At 44.1% G+C, this 20,946-nt stretch overlaps 1 protein-coding gene across 1 annotated transcript in view; it reads left to right on the top strand.

The window, feature by feature from the left end:
- LOC306920763 (ras-specific guanine nucleotide-releasing factor 1-like) overlaps positions 1–18,139 on the top strand; it is a gene marked incomplete at both ends in the record, with an annotated part of 41,302 nt that extends 23,163 nt beyond the window's left edge. The window contains 20 exons of the mRNA XM_079497629.1: positions 1,233–1,351; positions 1,517–1,677; positions 1,858–1,921; positions 2,285–2,421; positions 3,314–3,396; positions 3,816–4,064; positions 7,346–7,582; positions 8,077–8,231; positions 9,010–9,126; positions 12,066–12,275; positions 12,821–12,927; positions 13,220–13,332; positions 13,977–14,037; positions 14,749–14,855; positions 15,010–15,094; positions 15,434–15,631; positions 15,962–16,041; positions 17,282–17,399; positions 17,586–17,658; positions 18,051–18,139. Of these exons, the coding sequence (XP_079353755.1) occupies positions 1,233–1,351; positions 1,517–1,677; positions 1,858–1,921; positions 2,285–2,421; positions 3,314–3,396; positions 3,816–4,064; positions 7,346–7,582; positions 8,077–8,231; positions 9,010–9,126; positions 12,066–12,275; positions 12,821–12,927; positions 13,220–13,332; positions 13,977–14,037; positions 14,749–14,855; positions 15,010–15,094; positions 15,434–15,631; positions 15,962–16,041; positions 17,282–17,399; positions 17,586–17,658; positions 18,051–18,139 (2,563 nt within the window). The remainder of the gene's footprint in view (positions 1–1,232; positions 1,352–1,516; positions 1,678–1,857; positions 1,922–2,284; positions 2,422–3,313; positions 3,397–3,815; positions 4,065–7,345; positions 7,583–8,076; positions 8,232–9,009; positions 9,127–12,065; positions 12,276–12,820; positions 12,928–13,219; positions 13,333–13,976; positions 14,038–14,748; positions 14,856–15,009; positions 15,095–15,433; positions 15,632–15,961; positions 16,042–17,281; positions 17,400–17,585; positions 17,659–18,050) is intronic.
- Positions 18,140–20,946: the final 2,807 nt, after the last annotated feature.

The following is a 20,946-nucleotide window of genomic DNA, read 5'->3' as shown; positions in this document are numbered from 1 at the left end:
CTGTTGAGCTTCCACTGTTTCCGTTACGAGTACAGTGCAGAGTACAGTACAAGTACAGTACGAGTGCAGTAAGAGTACAGTACACAGTACAGTACGAGTACAGTGCAGAGTACAGTGTAGAGTACAGTGCAGTACAGTACGAGTACATTATGAGTACAGTATGAGTGCAGTAAGAGTACAGTACAGTATATTTACGTGTGTGTCTCACTCAGACACACCACAGACACAGATAAACAACAACAACAATGTGTGGCACTAGAGGTGAGGGCCACGAAGCGGCCTGCACTTCTAGTATCATTACACTCAAGATAAATGTACTATGCCGGTCTTGCCGGACGCAGAACGCTTTTTTTCTTTCTTTCTTTCTTTCTTTCTTTCTTTCTTTCTTTCTTTCTTTCTTTCTTTCTTTCTTACAATGCATGCTGCTATCTATGTAGGCCAGGGTTTATAATAGTGGCCATCGGTTGTACACTACTTTTTATGATTAATTCTGGCATAAAAATGAGTACACTATATAGTCTAGTAGCCAGAATGTGAACCCGGACATGTTGAGTACACCAACGTTTTATGTTAGAAATGTTTAGTATGGGTCAGCAGCATGTAGAAACTGCCGGATGCTAACTTGCATATGTTGAGCAATTTTCATAATTGGCATAATATGTGACCATGTCAAAATAAGAAAAGGCCGCACACACGTAGCCACGATGCTGTATATTTATTGAGAAGAAACCAACGTTTCGACCTTTCGGCCTTCTTCAGGGAATAATATGTGACCATACCATTAACAACCTACAAGGGGAAAAAAAATCTAAATTTCATCATGCTTTATGTAGCACGTGACATGTCAAACTAGGGGGTTTTCATGATGCTGAATCCATTCCAGGCATTAGTTTTGCACAAAATACACTCCTTAGAAAAGGAAAACGGCCATAGCCGTAATCACAAATGTGATGTCAGCACATTTGGGCAAGTAGCTATGGCCGTTTATAGCCCAAGGAGTGTTTTTTGGATGGATTCAGCAGCATGTCACATGCTACATAAAGCATGATGAAATTTGGGGAAAAAAATTGCCTTCTATATGTTGTTAATGGTATGGTCACATGCTAATGCTAATCGGCTCCTTTTTGGACAGGCCATGTTTGTTAGTTGTTCCACGTCAATGGAAGTAACAAACAAACTGTTCTACATATCTTGGTAGTAGAATTGATAATTCCTGACGTCCTGAATTTCAGAATTATGCACGACGAAGTGAGTGAGACGGAGAACATCCGGAAGAACCTGGCCATTGAGCGGATGATCGTTGAGGGCTGCGAGGTGCTGCTGGACACCAGCCAGACCTTTGTTAGGCAAGGTATGAAAAACCTTTGGCAAAGACTAAAACTAAGGGCATTTAAACCAAACACACAATACAGTTTCAATTGGTTATGTTTTTGTTTTGTTGTTTGTAAAAGTTTGCTTTTAGTTCAGTTGGAAAATGTTTTTAGATTTAGTTTACTAGAATAACCCTGGTGTGCAGGCTCTCTGATCCAGGTTCCTATGACTGAGAAGGGGAAGATCACGCGAGGCCGGCTGGGCTCTCTCTCTCTGAAGAAGGAAGGAGAGAGACAGTGTTTCCTCTTCTCCAAACATCTCATCATCTGCACCAGGGGCTCCGGGGGGAAACTACACATTACCAAGGTACGCTGGGCTAACTTTACTTTACTTTACCTTTACTTGAGAGGGACAATACACACCTCAGTGGACGATATGACTTCAAAATCTATTTTCTGTATTAAATGGAGTTTATTTGATAGTTAATGTGTGATTTGTAAAAAGTACATGTGTACTAAATACAGACTTTTTTGAACCCTTCCACAGAATGGAGTGATATCTCTCATTGACTGTACACTGATGGAGGAGCCAGAGGGGACAGATGATGAGTGTAAGCTCTCTGCACAAATCTAACATCGATTTTGATTGATTGAATATTTTTTATTGGAGAGAAATACAAAACAGTACGAGTATAGTATAGTATAGTATAGTATAGTATAGTATAGTATAGTATAGTATAGTATAGTATAGTATAGTATAGTATAGTATAGTATCAAAAACTTTGTGTAAAAGGATTACGCAATGAAATAGATAAAATGACAAAAAAAAACATACACAACATTTAGCAGCATGAAATCGTAGCAGCACATTTACAGTTTACTGTCCAACAAATGTACGTGTTATTCTTCAGCAAATATTACATGTATAATAAAATAGAACAGAGAACGAAACAATGATGTTTTGTGTGTTCCAGCCAAAGCAGCTCAGAGCGACACGGAACACATGGACTTCAAGGTGATGGTGGAACCTAAAGAGGGCCAGTCCTACACCGTCATCCTCGTGGCCTCTTCCAGACAGGAGAAGTCAGCCTGGCACAGTGACATCAGCCAGGTATGTGTCTGGCACATTTTACATTCTAAGCAAGAAGTCCCAAGAGGCCATGCTTTACAGCGATTGAAGAACTTCAATGTGCTTTTAGTAGGCGTGTAACAGTAAATTGAACTAATTGATTTAGTCAAATTATTAAAATCAATTATTACATTAAATTATCAATTTGTATAATATTTTTGTTTTGTTTTACAATACAGTAGCACAATAATAAAAAATAAAAATACGCCCGCAGACTGCAGATCGGCTCGGTAGTAGTACAAGAGAAGTCATTTATTATGAAGGCAACGTTTCCGTTTCGGTCACTACTGACAGGAGCTCAGAGCGGTCAGGACACAGAGCACCTGGACTTCAAGGTGATGGTGGAACCTAAAGATAGCCAGTCCTACACCGTCATTGTATTTATTATTGATGTGCACTTGCCTAAGCACCTGCTCCTAAGCCTCTACTCTATGTGTGCAAAAGCATTTCTCCAATAGTGAAAATATCAGATCTACAGTCGAAAATCTCCAATCGAAAAAGTAATCAATAGATTAATTGCTACGGAAATAATCGACAGCTACCACTTAAACCCCAGCATCTGTATTGTGGGGAAAGCTACCGTTGAATGACACTCTTAACGGATCGACAGCCCACAACGTGTCCCGCTGCGACTCGTTGTGAGCTCATCGGCTATTTTCACAAAGTTACCCTACAAAAACTAGCCCTCCGCTCAACCATGCATAATACATCAGAACAGGCTCAATGTGTTCGGTTCGGCTCGCCCCAAAACTACCATATGATATAATTCAGAGGTTTGGGTGGGTAACAACCAGATTGTGAACTCACTCACCTCCCTGTCTGTCCCTCTGTCTGTCTGTCCCTCTGTCTGCCTGCCTGCCTGCCTGCCTCACAGTGCATCGACAACATCCGCTGCAATGGCCTCATGATGAACGCCTTCGAGGAGAACAGTAAGGTCACCGTGCCGCAGATGATCAAGTGAGTCAGACACCACACAGGGACTCACATCACATCACATCACATCACATCACATCACATCACATCACATCACATCACATCACATCACATCACATCACATCACATCACATCACATCACATCACATCACATCACATCACACCACACCACACCACACCACACCACACCACACCACATCACACCACACCACATCACATCACATCACATATCGTCTCTGAACTTACTTTTCAGTCACAAGCTCATTCGTCAAATTCGTCAAATGGCTTTCATTGATTGTATAAATGCAACAGACACACTTAACCACTTTCTTTCACTCTCAAAAAATAGCGAACATAAGCTGAATGTTCGCCCCCAGAATAGGCTAGACTAGACTTCATGTGGTTAAAAACATCCCTGACCCCTCCGTACCGCTCGGTCTCAGGTCGGACACCAGCCTGTACTGTGACGACGTGGACATCCGCTTCAGCAAGATGATGAACAGCTGCAAGGTGCTGCAGATCCGCTATGCCAGCGTGGAACGCCTCCTGGAGAGGCTGACCGACCTGCGATTCCTCTCCATCGACTTCCTCAACACCTTCCTGCACTCGTACCGTGTCTTCACCAGTGCCGACGTGGTTCTGGACAAGCTCATCACCATCTACAAGAAGCCAATCAGCGCCATACCTGCTCGGTGAGTGACAGTAGAAAGTTGGAGCAGCCAATGGCCGCGTTTCTCAAAGAGATCCTGCGTAGGGAGCAGTGCTTAATTTATTTCAGCCGGAGCTTGGCGGAGCTCAGCTCCGGTACCTGTCACTTGAGCTCCCCTACTCTGACTGTACCGGTCAGAGCTGTCCTAGCAATCTATGTCAGACGAACTGGTTAGTGGGATTGTACTCTGAAAATGCTGAAATGCTGAAAATTAACAAGCTTTAAACATTGTAGGTAACTGTGACTGCACAATACCCTTGTTTTATTTTTTAACAGGTTTTGTGCCCCAGACGTCTCCAGACGTCTTTAGAATAACACCCGTAGGAGGCCCATGATGTCTCTAAAATCTATTTTTTGACAGGGTCGTTGCTAGGCAACATCTTGTGCAGTGCTCTCTGACATGTTTCACGCATGCGCGCATCCGTTCACTTCCTTATTTCCGGACATATAAAACTGTCTATTCTCTCTCTAAATATACGTCGCTCTCCATGGTTTTGATCAGAACGCAGATGTTCTGCCCTATGAACGCTTCTAGAGAGAGATCAGACGACTCAGACGAGGTATAGCGTGAGGTATTAATGGAACATTATACCTCCCCGTTTTGGAGGGAAATGGAAGGCGGGGCTTTTCAGAGTAAAATCTGCACATTTGCGCCTTTATTCTGAAAGATTCCTGGACAAAAAAAGTGTTAAACTCTAGTATTACTTCCTCTTTTTTTAATATAGGCTATATCTCTGCTGTCCGGAGGAAACCTCATAACTCCAAAATGTTTTTGGAGTTAACATTTTTCAGAAAATATTTCTTTTTTAAGGAAATTGATAAAACGATGCAATACTGCCTCATCAAAGTTGGTGTTGTGACTTTAGATATTGTCAATGACTTGCATGAGAAGGAGAGAGGTGGTGGAGTTAGCTGTTTTAGCAGACAGTTTGAGGGTCCAATGGAGTTTTTTACTACTTTCCATTGGTTCAATATTTTCAAAACAACACACAGATATAAAGGGTTTTCAATAGCACTGATTTATGGAATAAAATCAAAAACCTCAAAAATTGAGTTATGAGGTTTCCTCCGGACAGCAACAAACGAAGTATCATGTAGCAATATCATTATCACAGAGCTCGTCCAAGTCCCCCCTCCCCGAGCCAGCCATCAGCTGGGTGAAGCTGAAACAGAATTTCCCCTGCGAGACAAACAAAGGTGTCCCAAAGAATTAAGTGTAACTCCTGTCAGCTGGACAGAGGGCACAATGTGACGTTTCCAGATGGTTGCTGCATGGAGGAACAGCACAGTAATGTAGCAGTAGGGAGAGGGACTTCTGCAGTGTGTGTGTGTGTGTGTGTGTGTGTGTGTGTGTGTGTGTGTGTGTGTGTGTGTGTGTGTGTGTGTGTGTGTGTGTGTGTGTGTGTGTGTGTGTGTGTGTGTGTGTGTGTGTGTGTGTGTGTGTGTGTGTGTGTGTGTGTGTGTGTGTGTGTGTGTGTGTGTGTGTGTGTGTGTGTGCGTGCGTGCGTGCGTGCATGTGTGTCCTGTAAGGAGGAGAGACAGATGGAGGAGGGGAGGAGGCACAGCGAGGTCACACGTTGTAGCCACTTTTTCTTTCCCATTCCATCCATCCATCCCTCTCTCTCTCTCTCTCTCTCTCTCTCTCGCTCTCTTTCACCAAGTCTGACCATCCCTTCCTCTGCTGCACTGTCACCATGGAAACCCCTCACTCCACTGCAGGACCCCACCCTCTCCCTCCCTCACTTTCTCTATCTATCTTACTCTCTCTGTTTGTCTGTCTTTCCCATTCTCTCTCCATCTCTGTCTGTCTGTCTGTCTGTCTCTCTCTCTCTCTCTCTCTCTCTCTCTCTCTCTCTCGCATCTGCAGCAGTAGCTCAACTGTATAAAATATTGATGCTTTGCACCCAGACTCTCCTCTCCTCTCCTCTCCTCTCCTCTCCTCTCCTCTCCTCTCCTCTCCTCTCCTCTCCTCTCCTCTCCTCTCCTCTCCTCTCCTCTCCTCTCCTCTCCTCTCCTCTCCTCTCCTCTCCTTCCCTCTTCCTCTTCCTCTTCATCTCCCTCTCCTCTCCTCTGTGGAGATTTAGGTGAGGAGACACCACATGACAGCAGACTGGAGGCTCCCCGCTCGCCCACTCCACTGTGGTGGAATCCATACACCCCCCTCTATCCCTCTGCACTCCCCCATTCTCTTCCTTTTTTATGCTTTCACCTCCCCCCACCCACCTCTCTCTTTCTCTGTTTCCCTCCCTCCCCCTCTCTGTCTCCCCATCCCTCCCTCCCTCCCCCTCTTTGTATATCTCTCTCCCTCGCTCCCTCTCTCCCTCCTCCCTCCGTTCCTCTCTCTCCCCCCCCCTCTATCGAGCATTCTCTTCCCATGTCTCCATGGGCCTCCCCTTGGCTGCTGGCTGTTAGCAGCACCCCGTACCTCCCACACTGTCACTTCACATTGCTATTTATAGCTCTTCAGAGGGGGTGGCTCTCCTCTCAGCAGCAGGAGGAGCAGGAGTAGCCCGGCAGCCTCCGGCCATGCTGGACCCCTCCCCTCTCCGCATCGCCACTCGGAGGCGTGCGAGTGGAGGCACGCTAATCGTGAGCTTCACTTTAACTCTGTGGCTGTAAAATGGGTAAAATCTTACACTTTCAGAGTTACAGTAAAGTGGACATTCCTTCACTGCACCCTGTCACCTCCCCCAGTCTCCCCCCACACATCACACTCCATCCTTTTTGGGTCAGCGTGGCGATTCCACGAAAACACTCGTTTCAGGAATATCTGCAACGCTGGACCTGCTTGTATGTGTATATATTTCACTCTATACTCATAACTCCTATCAGGAGTAGTTGAATATCTGACCTGTTTTCCTTTTCTTTCTATCGCTATTCTTCTTCCCTTTCCTGAAAACTACAAATGATGGAGCATGTATGAAAAATAATTTCACCCACTTCCTTACACCTGGAAACCTGTGATGACACTGATGACCGCGCTGTCTTTGATCTCTCTCAGGATGTGTGGATGTCGCTGTCTTATGTCGCTGCTTATGGCTCTGGTTCAATGGAGGGAGGGAGAGTAGTGCCCAGGATTACAGCTTAGGCAATTGGCACCGGGTGAAAAATGGGTTACAAAATCGTGGGAGAAAAAAAGAAATACTTAAGTATTAAATGTGAGTACTTTCCCCACCACTCGGTATAAAGACGAGAATCGAATCAAACTGGTGGTCCTCGAGAAAATGAAAACCAGCGTCTTATTTCCTCTCCTCTCCCCTCCAGGTCTCTGGAGTTGTTCTTCGCCAGCAGTCAGAACAACAAGCTCCTGTACGGCGAGCCGCCCAAGTCGCCGCGCGCCAGCCGCAAGTTCTCCTCCCCTCCGCCTCTCTCCATCGGCAAGACCTCCTCGTCCTCGCCACACCGCCGGCGCAAGCTGTCCCTCAACATCCCCATCATCACCGGCGGCAAGGCGCTGGACCTGGCCGCGCTCAGCTGCTCGCCCAACGGCTATGCAGGCATGTAGGACTGCAACTAGCCATTTCTTTTGTTATCGATTATTCTATCTGTAACGTTTCTGATTAATCAAATAATCGAGAAGCGTGTGTTTTTTTTATTTTTTTATATTTCTTCTTTTTTTGATCAAATTTGTACCTGGAAATACATTGTCTGTTTAATAAAGAGCTGGAGAGAAATGGAAACTCCTGTTACTGAACAAACACTCGATAAGTAGAATATAGACCAGAATATAGAGCCATTTAACACTTATTTAACCAAAGAGAATCAATTACATCTAACGCCACAAACTGTGTGTCGCAGTGCGATCCGAGTGAGACACACACACACTTTATCTGTACCCAATGACTGCGTGTCTTCCGTCTCTGTTGTTGTTGTTCCGTGATGTTGTTTTTTCTCCGTGAATGTCGTGTGTCCGCTATCAGAACATGGGCGAAAGTACATGCTCAAAATCGGAATTGATTATTAAATTATAGATCAAATCGATTAGTTATTAACAGTTGTACCCCTACAGGCATACTGTCCCCCTTCAGTAAGACCACCCTGGACATCCACAAGCTGTACGTTTCCAACACCACGGCCGGCAAGACAGCCGACGACGGCACGGAGTCCAAGGCCGAAGGCAAGGCCGAAGAGTCGGCCCTCGTTAAACAGGGTCAGGACCGCAGCTTGATAGACCCACATTTAAACTAGATTTAGGCCTATACTTAGTTGTGACAACCACATAACACACGATAACCTGAAGGTGGTTGCACACATGGTGCATTTTTTCGCTGCGTTTTGCGGTTCCAAAAGTAGTAGGCTATCGCTAGCTGTCGGCCTGTCGCCGACACTCCAATAGACCTCAATAGACAGCTGCGGAAAACGGATAAAATCGACCCTGGTCCTAAAAGAAAATTATACAGACAAAATATTCGGTGGTAGTGTGCAAACGTGATTGACTTAAAGTGAGGTTGACTTTTTTTTATATCCTCTGAAATTCGCTCCGATATTCGGCCGAAGAAACGGATATACTAGCTATAATGTAGCATGGACGAAAATAGAGCCCATTGTCTTAAATGTCTCAATAGAGGAGCAGGGCGGCCGCAAACAACCACCCCAATTATATAAGTTATATAGAGAGTATGCGCGTGACATCATCATCAAACCCGGAAGTTAAGCGGGAACGCCTATAAAGTGGCAAAAAAGTACTTTCTGGTCATGACAGCCCATACATTCAAACAGAAAAGTTGTATTTGATTCCATTAAACAACGTTAAACGACATTAAACTCACTTTGTCACTCACTTTGCCACTCGATTTGCCACTCGATTTGCCATTCACTTTATGCATGTGCATACCCTCTATTGTATTAATATACTCTACCATATAGATTGGACAAAGTTACATAATAGCGCTCTAAGCTGTGTAATTCTTGTCATTGTCATTGTCCAGACATGTCAGTGAGAGAAGAGTGCCATGAGGATCCCAGTCAGAGTGATGACACCGAGGCAGACATGTCTCCTCCCAAGTCTCCGAGCACACCCAAGAATGTCAAGTCCAAAAACTCTGGTACAGCCATGTTTTTATTGATTTATTTATGGATTTATTATGGATTCACGCAGCACGTCCTAACTGGGTTTCCATAGAGCAGTGCTTCTCAAAGTGGCGTCCTGGGGACCCCCAGGGGTCCTTGAGAGGGTTCCAGGGGGTCCCCCCAGCAGAATTAGTTAATAATGGCATCAAAAGTGGTTTAACCACCTACATGTACTGTATATAGATCTGCTATTTGAAAATAAATCTAAAATGTATGTTTGTTTTTTTTGCATATCCATGGAACATGAGCAGTTTAGATTTAGTTACTGACTTTGTAGATTTTGATGATTAATAATTAACCAAATTATGAATCCAAGATGTTCTAAATGTTTTGAAAATAGCTGAAGTAGGGTTTCAAGTGGTTGATGATCAAACATAATATACCACATGATTCTGAAATGGGCATTTTTTTGCTTTTTATATGAAGTATTTTTACCCTTTGGTATTGATACTTCTGAGTACTTCTTCAACCACCGTGTGTTCTCTTCTCACGATGCTGAATAACAGGGATGCCAGCAAACAAACAGGAAAAAGAATATAGAAGATAAAGAAAAAGGCAAGCACACTCATAGCCACAATGCAAAAGGGATGCCAGCGCCTTGTGTGTGTAGGCGTAAGTAGAGTAGAAGTACCTCAGAATTGTACCTCTCAGTAAATGTACCTAATTACTTTCCAGCACTGCTCTCCTCACAATGCAGGATAGCAGGGATGCCAGAGCCTGGTGTGTGTAGGCGGAAGGAACCCTTGTACCTTAGCAACCATGTGCGTGTTCCTCCATCCCGCCCCCGGACGAACGGATTAACACTGGAAGAAACAGAGAGGGAGGGAGAGAGAGAGAGAGAGAGAGAGAGAGAGAGGGAGAGAGAGAGAGAGAGAGAGAGAGAGAGAGAGAGAGAGAGAGAGAGAGGGAGATAGAAGGGGGGGAGACACTGTGGAACACACGCAGTCAGTCCCTGCTGATGTTGTTGCGTGACAAAGAATACTTTACGCCAGAGGGAGATTTGTTTAGCAGTTGCACAGGTTCTGACGTACACATACATACACTGTAATACAATGGGATAAAGGAATTGTCTGTGACTGACCTTGTATGTCCAAAACGGTTACTTAAAAAAAAATGTTTTTGACCAACATAAGCGCTCTCGCTTCCCTGGCATGGTTTGTCTATCTGCCACGTGTTACCGAACTTACCGACTGTCCGACCAGCTGCGTAGGGGAGCCCAGAACAGATGTAGCCTACAATCTATCAACTCATTGCGTTACGACACACTGTTAGCTTGAAGATCTACAAAAGTAATACTGTGTAATATAACATGTAATGTAACAAATTGGTCTTGATACCATACCAAGTAACAGTGTTTAGGGCAGTGGTGCTGCTGGACAGATTCTGCTGTTAGCAGAGTCTGTCTTGAGAGATTAGTTGTGGCCCAACTGAAAGGTTAGAGGTGTTATGAGCTAGCCTAGCACAGTGGTTCTCAAACGTATAGATATGTAAGGATCCATTTGGAACCGCCTCAAGGTTCACTGGACGCCACTTTGAGTGTCTGAGCGTGATAAAAACCTAATACGCATGTATAGTGTTTCCTGCCCTGCTTCTCTGCTGCCCTCTACTGGCTGAAGTCAAGACTTAATTTTTCCACACAAATTAAAAATCACACTTGGGTGAAGTGAAGTGAGGGGCGCCCACTGTATTTATATCGGCCACATTACGTCTTACGTCATCATTTAGTGCCCTAAACAAACATTAAAGTCCATAGACTTGGCTGGCACCCTAAGTGCTCTAAAACAAACATTAAAGTCCATAGACTTGGCTGGCACCCGAAGTGCGCTAAAACAAACATTAAAGTCCATAGACTTGGCCGGCTCTAAAGTGCTCTAAACAAACAATGTAATATCCTCAAAGTCCATAGACTTGGCAGGCAAACGATTTACGTCATAAGTGCTCTATAAACAAACATTACAAATCCCATAGACTTGGCTGCCATATGACATAATCTTCAAAAGCCATGCATTGGCCTCAAAAAACAAGTCATTTATAGTTTAGAATGTCATAATACTTTTAATACGTAATGCAAAACAAAACAAAATCAATTCAGCCTGATTCACACATGCACTGCATTGGTATTATATACACTCAATATACAATAAATTCTATTTTATTTTGCCTTTCTTTAATGTACCCCGTTGCCACTGCCACGCCTAAGGACGCCTTTTTTAATATCAATTCATTCGGGTGCTCAGCTGTGTCCAGTTTCCCTGTGTAACACTCGCTCCGGTTTTCATTTCCGGAAAAAAAAGGAAGTGAAAAATCCACTGGCTTATGCTTGCTATGGGACGGAGCATCTTAGAATGTAAATATCTCGGAATCGCTTTTTAGACCAAAATGCAAGCTTGGTTTGTGTCTGATGTATCCAAAGTTCCAAACGCTAGTATTTCGTTGATCAAAAGTATGTTTTGGGTGTATTAAATGACAATCCTGGGACATGGTAAATAGCGGATTTCACGTCCTGACTCAGCGGTTTCCGGCCAAAAGCCCTTTCAACATAAGGGCTCCTCCCATTCACTTACTATACATGGCACACGCGCAGTACCTAAGCCACCACTAGGTGGCAGTCAATGAGTTAATCAACAAAAGGAAAAAGCAGTTGCCAATCCTTTGAAACTTCTACTTGACTGTACTGATGGGCCATAAATAATGCATTTTAGGAAGTGCCATATATAATATGTCCTTGTGTAACAATGGGCCCCCGGGGCGGGACCACAGACATGTCATGAGCACCATCACCATAGACGCCTGGCACCATAGATGCACTGCAGTGGATTTGAACCCCTAGACTCCATGGTGGTGGACAGGTACTGTTCTTGACCCCTGCGCCACCCAAGCTCCATCACCATACTGTTTATGTTCCTCCCTCCAGAGTTCTCTCTGTTCTCCTTCAACAACGGCATGGTGGTGTCGTCCTGTCGAGAACTGGACAACAACCGCATGGTGGTGTCCTCGTGTCGGGAGCTGGACAACAACCGCAGTGCCCTGTCTGCCGCCTCGGCCTTCGCCATCGCCACCGCCGGTGCCAACGAAGGAACACCCACCAAGGAGAAGTACCGACGCATGTCCCTAGCGGGCACAGGTCAGTGACACAGGGTGGTGCTGGGCAGTGATATGGGCATTTATCAGACACTCTTATCCAGAGTGTGAAGCGTGAGTCCAATGTAGAGTAACCATGATCTCTAGTCAGGGATGGATTGTCACACAGGGCTACTGGGTGAGAAGCCAGGGACCCAAGAGCACAGGGGCCGGGGCCCAATTACAGATCCCCAAGTCCTACTGGAAACAAATCGCACCCGTGTGAAGTGAGGGGCGCTCTTAACATCATACGTCATCTCATTCTCAACCAATGGCTCCCACCTAATCACGCCGGCCAATCACAATTTGCGTCCTCACTTCAATGTTTGTGTTTACACACTTTTGTCTTCAATGTTTGTGTTTACACAGACTCTCAATGGTGGACATAGAAGGGGCTAGCGCCCCTCAAAAACAGAATGAATAGACCCCCATTCATAAGACTTACATTGTCATATAAGTAGAGTGCAGAGGGAACCATGTAGTGCCTCAAAGAAACTAGGCTAATGTGTATCGAAATGAAAAAGACTATCACTGGTCTATTGTTCCCAGGTTTCCCCACAGACCAGAGGAATGGGGACAAGGAGTTTGTCATCAGGAGGGCTGCCACCAACAGGGTGCTCAATGTACTGCGACACTGGGTGTCCAAACACTCACAGGTATGGAGGGAAACCACACAACCATCATCAGTCAATTTATCTTTCTATTTTTTCTTCTCGGGCTCTGCATTTCACTTTGCTTGTTCACTGTGGGTGAGAGAGAGAGAGAGAGAGAGAGAGAGAGAGAGATGCTGGGGATATGTTTTATCCCTGCTTCTGGTCTGAAATGCATGTATTTTCATTTGGGAAATGTAGACTGTAATGTTTGATGTTTATTTATGTTTCATATCGGTCAGGATCATTCTCTTTCTCCTGACCGCTGAGGTTTGTGTTGTGTGTTGGTCTCTGTCAGGACTTTGAGATGAACACGGAGCTGAAGATGAGAGTGATTGGTTTCCTGGAAGAAGTCATGCATGACCCTGAACTCTTAACTCAGGAGAGGAAAGCAGCTGCCAACATCATCAGGTTCAAACATTGATAACGTTACAAATCCTAGCAGATTCTTCACACAGGATTTCAATAGGCTAAATGAAAATTCATACGGCAAAACATTCGTTTTTAAATTGGTATTAACAAGGATTGTAACAAATCGCAAAGCACTACGTCATTGATATCTAACTTACCAGCCAGCGTTAGCCAGGATAATGCTATTGACAAAGATGGACATTTGTGGCACATTTTTCATCTACATCCTGTTTTTAGGTTAAAATACCAACCTGCGTTCTTGAAGCCTGTCTCATTGCAGGCTCTCCCCTTCCTTCCTGCTTTTTAGTAAACCGAAAATGCATTTTCAGGTCGGGATACCTATTTCATCCAATCAGGAGAATTACATTGCACAGAAAACAAATTAAACAAGTGAAATTGAAAGTGATGGCACTAAGAAAAGAGCAAACAAACTCAATTGGAACTCAAACTCTATCAAATTGAAGCTGATAAATGGATACTCTTTCCTGACTGGCTAGAATACTTCAACTGCCTGTTTAACAACAGATCTGGACATAGTGCTTTAACCTTTTAACAAAAATATGTTTTGTTTTAACCAAAAAAACATCACTTACCCCACCTTAGTTTAAAGATGAGATGTTCTCGTTTGTTTGGTGTTGGTGCAGGACGTTGACCCAGGAGGATCCAGGAGACAGTCAGATCAGTCTGGAAGACGTCACACAGATGGTAAGATGGCTTTAATGGCTCCACTCGTGACAGCTGTGGCCTAGAGGCATAAGGTTTTCAGGTTGTCTGTCTGTCTGTCTGTCTGTCTGTCTGTCTGTCTGTCTGTCCGGACGGACGGACGGACGGACGGACGGACGGACAAACAGACCTTATGCCTCTAGGTCACGGGTGCAGTACTAAGTTTAGACAGTTTTTGGTTTAGACTAGTCATTGGTTAGACCACTCATTAGTCCTACAACTACAACCTATCTCAAACCCTCACCCTAAACCTAACCTCCCACGGGGAAGCACACCTAAACCTAACCTTAACCCATGTCTAACCAATGACTAGTCTAAACTAAGTATGCACCCCGTCCGTCCGTCCCTCCCTCTGCCCCTCCGTCCCTCCCTCCCTCCATCCGTCCGTCCGTCCGTCCCTCCCTCCCTCTGCCCCTCCGTCCCTCCCTCTGCCCCTCCGTCCGTCCCTCCGTCACCATTGATCGATGCTATACAGTAGTTGTGGGCTCCAGTAGCTATTGTTATTGCCACTCTTTATTCCTGCCCCGTTTTTACTGGGCTGTGACGTCATGTGGGTAAATACATCATCATCATCGAGTAGCGAGCTCAATTGCCTCAATTGTGTGTGTGTGTGTGTGTGTGTGTGTGTGTGTGTGTGTGTGTGTGTGTGTGTGTGTATGTGTGTGTGTGTGTGTGTGTGTGTGTATGCGGTAGGCCATGGAGGGTAGTAAGACAGAGCCATTTGAGAGCCACTCTGCCTTGGAGATCGCTGAGCAGCTCACACTGCTGGACCACCTGGTCTTCAAAGTTATTCCATACGAGTGAGTACGCACGCACGCACGCACGCACGCACGCACGCACGCACGCACGCACGCATGCACGCACGCACGCACGCACGCACGCACGCACGCACGCACGCAAGGACAAACTTTTTGGTGTGTGTTTATGTGTTTATTTGAACCCCATCTTCACCAGGGAGTTCTTTGGTCAAGGCTGGATGAAGAACGACAAGAATGAGAGAACCCCTTTCATCATGAAAACTACAAAACATTTCAATGATGTACGTCTGCTTTCTACTACTGCTGAATGACTGACATAGATGGATGGATGGATGGATGGATGGATGGATGGATGGATAGATAGATAGATAGATAGATAGATAGATAGATAGATAGATAGATAGATAGATAGATAGATAGATAGATAGATAGATAGATAGATAGATAGATAGATAGATAGATAGATAGATAGATAGATAGATAGATAGATAGATAGGGTACAGTCATAGACACATAGATTCATACATAGGATAGCCTTGAAAAAACATTCCCTGCCATTTTCCTTTTTCTTAACCAACATTAACATGTAACGTTTTCCATTTCTCTGTGGCTGTGTTCAGATCAGTAACCTGATCGCCACGGAGATCCTTCGTTGTGAGGAGGTGACCATGAGGGTGGCGGTGATGGAGAAGTGGGTGGCGGTGGCGGACATCTGCCGTTGTCTGCACAACTACAATGCCGTGCTGGAGATCACCTCCTCGTTCCAAAGGAGCTCTGTCTTCCGTCTGAAGAAGACCTGGATCAAAGTCTCCAAGCAGGTACTATAGCAGCATCCATCAATGTGACCATCTTCCCTCTTCTGGAAACTACAAATGGCGGAAACAAAATTCACCCACCTGTTTACACCTGTGGACATGAGTCCATCCATCCATCTGTCCATCGGTCCGTCCGTCTGTCTGTCTGTCCGTCCGTCCGTCCGTCCATTCATCCATCCATCTATCTTCATCCACTTATCCGGTCAAATCTAAGTGAGTATAAGACACAAGTCAGTGTAATGTGTACCTTGAGCTCACGTTGTGCATTTCTTCTTTGGTTTTCTCTCTGATCTCTTGTTAAACAATCTGATCGCTTTTATCCACTTTGTTTAGACCAAGACATTGATTGACAAGTTGCAAAAGCTTGTGTCATCTGACGGAAGATTCAAGAACCTGAGGGAGGCTTTGAAGAAGTAAGTTAAAGCTAGTTATCTTTAGCACTCCCTGGTGGAGTCCTCCGTAATATACTGTATCTTCAAGGTTGAATATTTGTGTATTCCTTACATCTCATACAATACAGTACTTGTACAAAAGAGTAACATTCTTTGGTTTCATATCTTGGGCCCCATGCTGAACCACTGCATCTCCGGTTCCATTCTGATTGGGACACATTAGCCCATGATTGCCACGCTGAAAAAAACAATGCCTCGCTTTTTCCAAGTGGCATCTGGTCCAAATTTCATAATCTTAAAGCCCTAATTTTTCTAAAGACATGTTTTAATCACATGAACCCTAGCATCCCTCTTCTGGCCATGATATAATAGGCAAAGTTGTAGCAAAGATAGTCGAACATTTGGCAAACGACAAGCTCACAATGCTCCATGTTGTGATGCATTGCTTGTAGATTTGCTATTTGATTTGCAACAATGGGTTGAAGTGGTTGTCCCTGTTTTTGAGGGGCGCTAGCCCCTCCTATAAACAGCTATAGTGTGGATTCTGTCTGAACACAAACATTAAATGCCAATGGCATTTGACAAAGGCGTAGATTCTACGCCTTTACAGCGGTGCCCGTTGGGCACTGGCCTACTTGGAACGATGCAAGTTGGAAATGAATGGCTGCCCCACCCAGATATTATGTCTGTGCCCCTTTTATGCCCATATATGGAGTTCTTTGTCAGGCATGCCCAAATATGGAGTCTATGTAGACGTCAGAATGATGTCAGAACAGGCCAACTCCATATATGGACCCTGGGCAGGGGCCCTGTCCAGAGCCCGGGCAGAGGCCTTTTTGTGGCGGTTCTGGACAACCGTATCCGCCCGACTCGACACTGGGCACTGTACACCCCTAGTGGTGACGTGGAACGTGTGTCGATTGGAGCGTGTGGGGCGAACGGTTCCCGAGTTACGTGGATTACACACAGACAGAGACTTGGTGCATTTATAGATAGATGTGTCTGAGCAAATCGACTGGGTTGTCGGTGGCCACCCTTGGCCAATATGGCACTACCATTCCTGATGAAGATGTATGATGTACGATGATTAGAGCACCCCTCACTTCACACAGGTGTAGTTTTTGTATTATTTAATGCAAGAAATGGTTATAGACCAACTTTGCACATCTTAAACAAAAACTCTGGAATGCATCTCTACATAAGCCTGATTTATATTTAGTTGTATATGAATGACATTGTGTTCCTGTATCGTATTGCCCAGCTGTGACCCTCCATGTGTCCCCTACCTGGGAATGTACTTGACTGACCTGGCCTTCATCGAGGAGGGGACACCCAACTACACAGAGGACAACCTGGTCAACTTCTCCAAAATGAGAATGGTAAAGAGTACAGTACTCATTTAAATATACTCCATTACTGTCCACTTTACTGTCTAAAACTCACTGCAGAGAAAAGCTAGAAGCTAGAGCTGAAGGTCAGTCAGCGTGTTGATCACTTTCAATGGTATATGAACTTGCCATCATTGTGGGGTTTTGTTATGACATTTTCATCTCATTCATCTCCAGATATCCCACATCATCAGAGAGATACGCCAGTTTCAGCAAACAGCTTACAAGATTGACGTTCAGGCCAAGGTGAGTGTTTTTCTGAAAGCTACACTTGTCCACTATGCTGAGGTGTCCTTGTGGCTGTCCCTTATTGTCGCTTAATGGAACTATATTTTGTGATATATATTTGTGATTTGATTTGACTGTGCCCATTAAATGTTGCCAATGCAAGTATTCTACAAACTTTTTAGCTAAAAGAGAAATTGTATGTGGACCTAAACTAGTGAAAATAGCTGTTTGGGAAACACTATATATTCCATATCCATTTGACCACTTAAACTCTATACACGTTAATGTATAGTAAAATCTCTGTGTGTGTGTGTGTGTGTGTGTGTGTGTGTGTGTGTGTGTGTGTGTGTGTGTGTGTGTGTGTGTGTGTGTGTGTGTGTGTGTGTGTGTGTGTGTCTCTCTCTGTCCAGGCAGCACAGTATTTGCTGGACAACAGTTATGTACTGGACGAGGAGAGTCTTTATGAAGCTTCTCTGAGAATCGAACCCAAATCCTCATCGTGAAGAAGACAACTAGTCACTCTCTCTCTTTCCTACAACCTAGTGTACATATACTACACAGTAAAATATGTCCCTTTAGCTCGGAGAGCGTGCAAATGTAACCAAATGGAGCCATAAGGGTCCATTTGGTTACATTTGTACGCTCTCATGGGTTACAAATGAATAATGTAACACTGAGGTTGTCACTGTGTATATATACTGTATATATATCATAGTGTATATAAAGTATTCTTTGTATTAGTCCCATGTTAGGTTGTACCTTCCAGCTTCCAGTATGTACTTTCCCCCAACTGATTTGTTGTGTATAATTGTTACTAGAGGTTAAGTAGAAGAAAGCCCAGAGTTTTTTTTTATTTATAGTTATAAATTATAGTATTTATATGTTCTTTATTATCTTTTAAAAAGTCATCGTGTACGATGAAAGTTATTTTCAACCACAGATTAAACAGAGTAGGCCTATATAAATGACATATTTATTCATATGCTAACAGAAGGGTGTAGTTGTACGGTAGGTACAGTTGGAGGCCATCGATATTGTCCTTTTCTTTTTGCTGAGGTTTGCGTGATCTGCGCAAAAGGACAGTTAACCCATTTTGGGCGGGAACCCCTTTTGGTGTTTTAAACATTGTTATAATTTAGCTATTGAAAAATAGCAGATCTACAAGCTCATAGCGCGCCACCGAGTGGCGCGCTACGAGCTTGTAGGTCTGCTATTTTTGAAAGATCGTGAAAATATTTATTTCAGAAAACTGGAGGATTTAGAAGGATTTTTTACAAATTTTGAGGTCAGGCCTAAATGGGTCAAATGATAAGGGACAATATCGGTGGCACCCAACTGTAGTTGTACGGTAGGTAGGTGACATAATAAGAGTCGCAAACGTGCACATGCTGAGTGAGCATTGTTCCAGGGTCCCACCGTTACATTCAACACGGGCGGTTCATTTATACTTTGTCGGTCGACACTTCGCTAAACCCAAACGAGACGACATATTGTTTTCTCTAGGATGGCTGGAGAGGATTCAGCTTGTGATTGGCTGAGAGCAGGGAGGGATCACTCATTTTTCTTCATGTGATAAACAATTCCGTCCACCACAGCTTGCCAACTCGGACGGCGTGCTCAACCACGGACATGGCCATAGACATGAGCCTGAAGACCACACCGTCGGCATGCCTGCCTTGTTGAGGTAACAAAAAACAAGTGCTCCTCTCCCCCAACCATCCATAGAAAACAATACAGCAAACTAGACGGGGTGTAATAACATGGTGGACCCTGGCCGTTATGTGGCCAGTATATGAAGTCAGTCATCTATGATGACAGTAGTTCATCTTCTACTCTGAGCAGATTCTCACAGTATCCTGGACACACCTTGGCTTTATTTGTATGGTTTACTGTGATATTTCATGTAGCCATTAAGTCCCTGGGAGATGAGAACGCGTTGCCACCCAAACCGACTCAGGGTTGACTAGGCTATGTGCATAACTGTTAGTCCCGCGTTTCCCCGTTTCCTGTACCAGTTACTTTTCGCATAGCATTTGATTGGCTCGAACAGCTTGATCTGCTGCTGAGCCAATCAAACGAAGCTATGCGGGAAACTACAAACTAGGCTGGAACAGGAAATGGGTATTCTGGAACCCGGGGACTACAGAACCTCTTTGCTACAGTTATGCACAGATCTGACTGTACATGACTCAGGAGTCAGGACCTGTCCCTTTTCTAGTCAGCAGCACTCAGCACATGTGGGTTTAGATGCTTTGCTTTTGTCTCCCCCTGGTGGGCTGGCAGGCAATGTACAGTATGTAGCAGAGGTAACCAATAAATATCCAACCACTTCAGGAAGTTAAATTGTTTTCAGGCACAGAAGAATCCGCAGTGCCAATTTAAGTCACAAATACAAATTATCACTGGGTTTTATTGTGTGATTTTATCCTCTTTTGGCCAGTGCATTATGGTTTATGCCTTAATCATGAAATGTATTAGCACTTTTATGTCACAACTTTTTATGTAAACTATTTTGTTCCACACTTTGCCGAGAAATATGTGTAGTTGTTGTGTACAGGCATCCCAATGCATCTCCTAATGTGTAACATGTTCAGAAAGAATACTGTATGCCTGCTGATGGGGAAAACCTCGTCTCTCCATATTCCAACTTTTGATGTCTGTTTAGTTTTTTGTTGAATGCCCTACATCTTCAATCTTATACACTGTCACACAAAAGTAGCAAAAATAGTCCAACTACAAGCTTAACAAGGTGCTACATTGTGACACCTTGTGAGCTTGTAGATCTGCTATTTCTGGAAAAATAATGTCATGTCTGGGTTTTATAAATATTGAAAAAGAAAATATCTTGTGACCTAAAATCAGGATTTCTTCAACGTTTTTCAGGCCAGGGAACCCTTGGCTGAGAGAGAGGTGATGCAGGGACCCCACGCTTTTTCATAGATTTCATAGTTCACTTCATAGACTTTATCAGTTGAGTAAATTTATGTTATTATTTCGATGAATATGTTGGATTGACATTAATGTTTATTTTCAGACCTTTAACCATGCACTTAAACACTCAATACTTAGTAAATTTGACCGTTGGCAATGTATACTCAGACACCAAAACTCAGATCTACAAGCACACAGTGCTTGTAGATCTACTATTTTTGGCTAATGTTTCCCTCAGAATGGGGATTCTCGGGTCCATCCTTCCATCTTCAACCGCTTATCCGTAGTCGGGTCGCGGGGCCCGAAGTGGTAAATGTAAAAAGTTACAATCACAAAAACATTTGGAGGCCCCCGTGTTGAAGACCACTGAAAAGTAAGA

This window comes from Electrona antarctica (genome assembly GCF_951216825.1).
Source record: "Electrona antarctica genome assembly, chromosome: 3".
Lineage (NCBI taxonomy): Eukaryota > Metazoa > Chordata > Actinopteri > Myctophiformes > Myctophidae > Electrona > Electrona antarctica.
This window is presented reverse-complemented; position numbering and strand designations above follow the sequence as displayed.